At 39.8% G+C, this 8,898-nt stretch overlaps 1 protein-coding gene across 1 annotated transcript in view; it reads left to right on the top strand.

The window, feature by feature from the left end:
* The first annotated feature begins 2,596 nt into the window (after positions 1-2,596).
* Positions 2,597-8,898, top strand: part of CC2D2B (coiled-coil and C2 domain containing 2B) — a 113,712-nt gene continuing 107,410 nt past the window's right edge. Inside the window, 4 exon segments of the mRNA XM_023206253.2 lie at positions 2,597-2,657; positions 4,899-4,975; positions 5,356-5,421; positions 7,792-7,887. Coding sequence (XP_023062021.2) covers positions 2,597-2,657; positions 4,899-4,975; positions 5,356-5,421; positions 7,792-7,887 — 300 coding nt within the window.

The raw sequence follows: 8,898 nt of genomic DNA, 5'->3' as shown, positions 1-8,898 counted from the left end.
CCCTTTTATATCATGACCTTCTTTGTTTTTGTCTTGAAATTTATTTTATCTGATATAATTATAGCTATTCCTGATCCTTTTTGGTTTCCATTTGCATGGAATATCTTTTATCATGCTTTTCAGTGTTTATGTGTTTTTACAGGTGAAATGTGTTTTTTCACCTGTTTTACAGGTGAAATGTAGGTCTCACCCAAGGCCTATTGGTGAGAGTCCTGAGAGTCTTGATGTTTATTCAAGCCCCAAGGACTATTTAGTGAGAAAATGATGAATCCTGCCAGGACTAGGTCTTCCCCTTCAGTGAAGCAGCTCCCTTCTGGCCTAGGGTGGGTTTAGAAATGCCATTGAAGGGTGAGGGCCTGGGGTCAGGGGTTTTAGGAATTTGTTTGGTGCTTTATTTTGCTGGGGCTGAACTGGTACCCAGATTGCAAGACTAAGTCCTCTCTGCTTTTCCCCTTTCTTTCCTCAAGCAGAAGGGCTATCTGCTCATGGGCACCACTGCCCCAGGCCAGTGGTGACTATACCCTGACTACCACTGATGTTTATTCAAGGCCCAAGGGGTTTTTAGTCAGCAGTTTGTGAGTCCTACCAAGCCTGGTTCTCTCCCATCAAAGCTTCAGGTTCCTTTCTGGCCCAGGATGGGTCTAGAAATGCCCTCCAAGAGCTAAGGTCTAGAATCAGGGACTTTAGGAGTCTGCTTGGTACACTTCGTTTGACTGTGGCTGAGCTGGATACCCAAGTGTATTATTAGTCCATTCTCACACTGCTATAACAATACTATCCTTTAAAATGTAATTTATAAAGGAAAGAGGCTTAATTGACTCATGGTTCCACATGCTTGGGAAGGCCTCAGGAAACTTACATGGTGGAAGGTGAAGGGGAAGCAAAGACCTTCACATGGTGGCAGGAGAGAGAAATGCAAGCAGGGGAAATACCAGATGCTTGCAAAACCATCAGATCTTGTAAAAACTCATTCACTATTATGAGAACAGCGTGGGGGAAACCACTCCCATGATCCAATCACCTCCCACTAGGTCTCTCCCTCAGCACCTGGGGATTACAGTTCAAGATGAGATTTGGGTGGGGACACAAAGCCTAACCATATCACCAAGTTGCAAGACAAAGTCATGTTTATTCTTCCTCCTCCTTTTCTCAAGCAGAAGGTGTCTCTCACTGTGCCCACCACAGGTGGAAATGTGCTGGGTCACACCTGAAGCTAGCACAATACTGGGTCTTGCCCAAGGTCGTGGTGACTACTGACTGGCTACCTCTGATGTTTATTCAAGGCCTAAGGGTTCTTTAGTCAGCAGGTGGTGAATTCTACTAGGATTGCAACCTTTCCTTCAGGGCAGTGGGTTCTCTTCTGGCCCAGTGTCGGTTTAAAAATGTTATCTGGGAGACAGTGCCAGGAGTGGGGGCTTTAGGACTCTGCTTGGTGCTTTATTTTACTGTGGCTGAGCTGGTATCCAAGTTGCAAGATGAAGTACTCTTTGCTCTTCCCTCTTATCCTGGAGCTGTGAGCTGTACTGCCTGAAGTTGGGGGAGGGGTGATGCAAGCACTCCCTTGGCCACCCCAGCTGGTGTCTCACTGGATCTTGTGCACCCTGAATCCACTGGCTGTGAGCCCTGCACAGTACCAGGACTTGCCCGGGAATTGTGGTCCTTGTGGACTAGACTGCCTTTCAAATTGATTAGGACCCCAGAGTGCTTTAGCCAATGGTGGTGGGCCTAGTTGGAAGTCAGGTTCTGACTGCTGGGATGGACAATTCCCCTCTGGCTAGGGCTTGTCTAAATGCTCTGTGGGTGCTGGCCAAATTCTGCCCTGTGTTGCTTTCCGCTGTGTTAGGGGAGCAGGGAGTTCCAATGCAAAGTCCCCCAATCACTTTGCTGTCCTTCCCCACAAGTGCGTAGATTCTGTCTTCCTGCCACACTGCCTGATGATGAGAGAGACGTGGTATAGGCAATTCAAGATCGTCTTTCCTGCGCTCTTCAGTGCCTCTTTCCTTGATATGATGTTAAAACCAGGCACTATGATTGCTCACCTGATTTTTGGTTCTTATGAAGGTGCTTCTTATGTGGATAGTTGTTCAATTTGATGTTCCTGCAGTGCAGATGATTGCTGGAGGATTCTATTCAGCCATCTTGCTTTACTTCCTAAGAGAGAGTAATTTCACCGTATATAAAGAGCTCATACAAATTGATAAAAAGGTGAAATGTAAGAAAACAAGGAAAATATGTGAACTGGCATTTTAAAGGAGACGATGTTCAAAGGGCTGATGAATATTTGAAAAGATATGAGAATACATAATGATAGTGAGAACACATAGACACAGGGCGGGGCACATCACACACCTGTTGGAGGGCTGGGGGCTGGGGGAGGGATAGCACTGGGAGAAATACCTAATGTAAATGACGAGTTAATGGGTGCAGCAAACCAACATGGCACATGTATACCTATGTAACAAACCTGCGTGTTGTGCACATGTACCCTAGAACTTAAAGTATAGTAATAATAATAATAATAATAGTAATAATAATAATAAAAGATGTTCAATGACAAAACAAGATGCAAGTTTAACCCTCCCTGCTTTTTTTGCAGATGTGAGAAGAGATGGATAATGTTACAGCTGAAGAAATTACAGACAAGCATCTCCAAAAAGGTTATCAATAAGTATAACATAACTCTGATACTCTTCCTTTTTATTTTTAAAAGATGTAAATGATTAATCCTGTGCCAGGGTTTCAGCTGGGAACACAAATTTCCTAAGGAATCAGTTTAAAGAGAAATTAAACTTCCTAAATAGAACAAGATGGGCATAAGGAAATACATGGAAAAGTCAATGGATGTAATAAAGCTGAATTTCATTTTCTGTTTGTCACTGCAAACATGGAGATTCCATTGGCGGTGAGACTGTTTTAGATCACAAAGATACATAGGTGCAGAACCTGCTTCAGCAAACTTCAAATCTCAGGGAGAAAAATACATAAATAATGGTTGAGCTCTGGTTCATTCACCAAGCAAATATTTATTGAGCATGTATTATATGCCATCTGCCATTCTAAGTTATGGGAATAGAGTATAAACAAAACCAACTAGTCATTTTAAAATTTTACCAAGGAATACTGTGGTTAAACCTGGAGATTCTCATGACCTATAGTTAGTTATTTAGCTTTATGCTTACCCTTTATTTCTACAAACTAGCACTCAAAGACAGGGAATAGAAAAAGTAAAAAGCAAGGCAAAGTGATCAATAGATTCTTAATTTTTTACTGTACCTAGGGGATTGCATGATCTTGCATGATCTCTTTTATTCCATCCAGTGAACGAGCAGAAAATAACACATGGCTTGGAGTACACACAAGGGCTTGAGACTTTTTTTTTTTTTTTTTTTTTTTTTTTTTTAAGAAACAGAGTCTTGCTCTGCTGCCTAAGGCTGGAGTGCAGTAGTGCAGTCATAGCTGACTGCGGCCTCAGACTTCTGGGCTCAAGTGATGGTCCCCCCTCAGCCTCTCAAGTAGCTGGGACTACAGGCATGTATGTTAATTTTTTTTGAGACGGAGTTTTGCTCTTGTTGCTCAGACTGGAATGCAATGGCGCGATCCTGGCTCACCGCAACCTCCGCCTCCCAGGTTCAAGTGATTCTCCTGCCTCAGCCTCCCGAGTAGCTGGGATTACAGGCATGTGCCACCATGCCCAGCTAATTTTGTATTTTTAGTAGAGATGGGGTTTCTCCATGTTGGTCAGGCTGGTCTGAAACTCCTGACTTCAGGTGATCTGCCCGCCTCGGCCTCCCAAAGTGCTGGGATTACAGGCGTGAGCCACTGTGCCTGGCCCCCACATTTTTTTTTTTGTAGAGACAGGGTCTTGCTATGTTGCCCAAGCTGGTCTCAAATTCCTGGCCTCAAGCAATCCTCCTGCCTCGGCCTCCCAAAGTGCTGAGATTGCAGGCATAAGCCTACTTTATACCCTATAAAACTTTCCTTTTCTCTAATAGCTGGAAAAAGTAGGGGTGAGAATTTTGTAATGATTTTACAAAACTAACATAATTAAAATGGGTATCCAGAGACTTATCGTTCTTCTTTTTTTAGATTCCTCTCTTTTCAGTTTAATAAAATTGAAGTAACCAGGCTTTGATATTTGTGTATTAGTATACTTCACAGAGATGTCTCACAGATTTTTAAAATATGAGCTTTGTTTTTGTTTTGTTTTGTTTTGTTTTTGGCCAAAGATGGCTCTGGCCAGTAGCTGAAGAAGCAACAAAAGAAGGTGACAGAGACTTAATATATACCCACAATAATTAAAAATTAAAAAAAGAGGGCTGAGTGCTGTGGCTCATGCCTGTAATCCCAGCACCTTGGGAGGCTGAGGTGGATGGATCACCTGAGGTCAGGAGTTTAAGACCAGACTGGCCAACATGGCAAAACCCCATCTCTACTAAAAATATAAAAAAGAAAGTTAGCGGGGTGCGGTGGCACACGCCTGTAATCCCAGCTACTCGGGAGGCTGAGACAGGAGAATCGCTTGAACCCAGGAGTGGGAGGTTGCAGCGAGCCAAGATGGTGCCATGGCACTCTGGCCTGGGTGACAAGAACAAAACTCTGTCTCCATAAAAAAAAAAAAAAAAAGTTTAAAAAAGAAGATGACAGAGGATAGAAAAGTTGTCACAAAGAAAAACAAAAATCAGTGCTGAATGGGTGAAGGTATTTATTCCAGATGGAAAAGGGGAAAGGACATCTATTGGTCTTAGATTCTAAGCTCTCGTAAGACAATAACCTAGTTTTCATAATGGTCATGAGGCTTAGAAAAGCATGCAATTAAAGAATTTAATAAATACTTTTGCCGCTATTGTTTAATTATAATAAAGTGTCATAAACTCTTTATTATGTTGGTTTCCTGATAGATTTAGATGCAGAAGAAAATCAAAATGTAGTAAAGACAATGAGAGGCAAAGTGAGAGAAAAGCTAAAAATTTCTAAGGTAATGCTTTTTAAAATTTCCTGTTTTCAAATTTACTATTTAAATGAGACATTTAGCACAGTAAAATTTTCTTTGTCAAAAGAGAGCTGAAATTCAGTGTTAATATAGCTCCTTAATTCCTAAAGGCTTCCTACATATATATTTTCCTTTTGTCTCATAACATCCTTATAATGTCAAACCTAAAGCCAAGAAGAGCTAGGTGATTTGGTCATAGTAATTATAAATGATATTTCAGTATGTTTGCTGGTATTTCATATACACATACCATACTTTTTAAAAGAAAAGCATTGCAAAGTATTGAAATTTATAAATTTTGGATAAAAGACTTATGAGCAGCATTATGTCTATTTCTGAAAAGATTTATTTCTGTTGTGTTTCAGATTAATAAAGGTGAAAAATCTTCAGTGGAGCAGCTCATTGAGAGCAAAATATATCGAAGGTCCAAGGTGAATAACTTTTCTCTGTTTTTACTTTTTAAAACAGCTTTATGGAAATATAGTTTACATAGCAAAACTTCACCCATTTGAAGTGTGTATGACAATGATTTCTAGTAAATTTACAGAATTGTTTAATCAATACCACAGTTTAATTTTTATCACCCAAAAAAGATTCCTCTTTATCAGTGATTGCCCATTTGCAATCACGCTCTATTCTTACTTGGCATTACTTTTTATCCTAAAAAAAACTATAATAAAATATAATTAAAAGATAAACTGAAGAACATTAAAATTTTAAAGAGTTTATTTGAACAGACAACAATTCATGAATTGAGGAGTGCCAGTCTGCAGATGGTTAGGGCTCCACCGAAGGGGCATGCAGGGAAAACTTTTAAACGGTGCATGTGGAAGTAAGGCAAAGAAAACATTGATTGACTAGAATGGAGCAGTAGCCTTAAAGTTCCTAGTTAGAGATTAGTTGGCAGTTTCTGATTGGTAAAACTAAATTTCATTTTCCTTGGATAGGGCCATTCACACTGAGTTGGGTTTTGGTTTGCTTACATAGGAACTCAGGGCCCTAGAGCTGCTTCCGTCTAATGGCCTCCCAATTAATTATTTTCACAATGTTATAGGTGATATCCAACTTACAGATTTTTAATGTGTAATCAATATTTGAAAAGTCAATGTGTAATCACATATTTGGAACTTGAAATGACAAAACAACTCATATTTTTAGAGAGTTATATTATTTAGAGTACAAGCTAAGTAGCTGTAACAAAAAGAGTCAAAGTAAAGTGTTTTCATTAAGATAGAAGTTTCCTTTTTCTCTAATATAACAAATCAGTAATCGGGGCTGATAGGAAAGTTTTGCTATCTCCAGTATGTGGTTTCCATCTGTGAGTCCAATGGCAAAGCTCTAGTTTTCCATTTGCTAGCAAAAGGGAAGGGGGAAAGAAAGAACCAAAGGATTTTAGGTTGATCTTTTAGGGGACAAGACCAGCAAACTGCACATATCATTTCCACCAAATGAATGTGGAAGAAGTGTCTAGGTTCCACTATTAGAGATGGGAGAAAAGACTGTAAAGAGCAACTAATAGTTTCTGCCACAAGCACCTAGTGTATATAACTGCACATTTTAAAATGCAAGGGTTTTTTTTTTTTTTTAATTTTTCTTTGGCTCCTCCACAGAGTCCCTCTTAGGTGCTTAATAAAAATTATTTTAATTAAATGTAAAGGTAAAAGCAGACTAAAAAGTGATGTTTATGTGCATGTTATTCACTTAACACATGAATTAAAACATGCCTAAATTGGATTTAATTTCACTACGAATAGTAAAAACTATAAAGACTTACAAAGTTTGTCAAGGTCAATCCATTGAGTATCAGGAAAAGGGTTAAAAGGAAGAGAAATTGACTTCTAAGAAACACAATCCCAGTTATCACACAGGGATATCTGCTCAGGAAGCAGATTTTAGCAAGCGATTTTGAGATGTGCAGAGATGATGGGGGGTAAAAGTATATACTGACAGTTCATATAAGCAGCACTGTTACAAGGTGAATAATTTTTATGTTAATGTGATGGCTACATTGTAGATACAAACAATATAAAGATAAGCTTTTATCTTATAAGATAAAATCTTATAATTTTATACTTTATAAAATTATATCTTATATAAAATTATATCTTATAATTTTATATTTTACATATTTTAAATTATTTGATTACTAGAAACTATGAGTTTTACTTTTTATTATAGAATTGATTGCTTTCCCAAGCCTTCCTTAAAACAGTTCATTTTAATATATGTGTGTGAGAAAGAAGTGATGTGATTTATCAATTCAAAGAGTCAGACTTTACAAGAGTGAAAAATGAGAGCTTCTTTATCAGTGGGTTTACAACTAAGAATATGCCACTTTTCAGACTTTTAATTGCTTCTAACTCCATGAAAGACTGTGGACTGAGGTGGCAGTCTGAGTGTGTGTGTGTGTGCGCATGCACACACGTGCACACCTTAACAGGACAGCACCAAAAACAAGGAGAAAAAAGAAAGTTCCACTGGAGCCAGCATTTTGGTCAAACTCTTTCCTCCCAGACTAGAGTGAGGAGATAGTTTGGGAAGATGAAGAAGATTTGGGCTCTATATTCTGGCTTTTCTTGCAGTTACCAGAACATTAGAAACAGAACAAAAATAACAAAAATAAGAAATAAAAAATAAAAAATTCATGAACCAAACAGACTCAAAGCTAAATATACCTTGATATTATCTGCCCCGTTCACTAGCAAGATAACAATTATGTTTACCATATTACAGAAAAGTATTTCCTTTACTTATAAGCAGAAAAAGCATTTATTTCAACACTAAATACTGGTTTATCATAGTTGTCTCCACAGACTGAAGTCTCATTGGATGAAAGTCTTTCATTTTTCATTCTGAGTGGTGAAGAAGGTTCAGCTTTGGGCAAGTCTTCAGAGCAGGTTGGATTTATTCTCTTCCCTCACACCATCTCACTCTCAGGAAAAAATGATTCTTTATTAAAAGCGCAGAATGAAATACTTGGATGGGAGATGAAGTTTTATTATCATGCCTCTTCTTTTTGAATTGAGAAGCTGTTCATAATAATAAAACCTAGCATTTATTGAGTGCGCTCTGAATGCTCAGTGATTACTAAGTTTTTTTTTTTTTTTTTTTTTGAGACGGAGTCTCGCTCTGTCGCCCAGACTGGAGTGCAGTGGCCGGATCTTAGCTCACTGCAAGCTCTGCCTCCCGGGTTTACGCCATTCTCCTGCCTCAGCCTCTCGAGCAGCTGGGACTACAGGCGCCCGCCACCGCGCCCGGCTAGTTTTTTGTATTTTTTAGTAGAGACGGGGTTTCACCATGTTAGCCAGAATGGTCTCGATCTCCTGACCTCGTGATCCTCCCGTCTCGGCCTCCCAAAGTGCTGGGATTACAGGCTTGAGCCACCGTGCCCGGCCCAGTGATTACTAAATTTTTAACACGGATTGTAGCATTCAATCCTCATCTTAACTCTGAGGCAGGCATTATGCTTATCTTTACAGGTGACGAAAATCAGGCAAAGAGGGTTAAGCCTTGATAGAGCTGGAAAGTCTAAGCTGTCAGCTCAAAAGCTAATCCAATCCCAAGGCCTCTTCTAGTCAGTCTCTCTCAGTCCCCCTCAAACTGTGTAGTCTCCCGTTTCTCTGGGGTTGCCCTTTCCTCCAGTCCTACTTAGCCTCAATGGTCTTTCCCATCTTCTCTTGACTTGTCTCCCTATCTGCTGTTGTTCCTAGACACTTTCTTCTCTCCCTCTGTACCTTCCAGTCTCCCCACAGTCTTCTTGAGCCCCCTGCTACCCAGTACTTCCTATTCCCAGTAGTTCTACATAATGTCTTTTGCCACCTCTTGGGCCCTCCAGATCCCTCAGGTCCCCCTGTCAAGTCCCTCTGGGACCCCCATTTGCTTTTCTGCTTCCACCTCCCAGTCCCTTC

The sequence above is a fragment of the Piliocolobus tephrosceles genome, chromosome 9, assembly GCF_002776525.5.
Source record: "Piliocolobus tephrosceles isolate RC106 chromosome 9, ASM277652v3, whole genome shotgun sequence".
Taxonomy (NCBI): domain Eukaryota; kingdom Metazoa; phylum Chordata; class Mammalia; order Primates; family Cercopithecidae; genus Piliocolobus; species Piliocolobus tephrosceles.
Note: the sequence above shows the minus strand (reverse complement) of the source record. Positions and strands in the feature narration are given on the sequence as shown.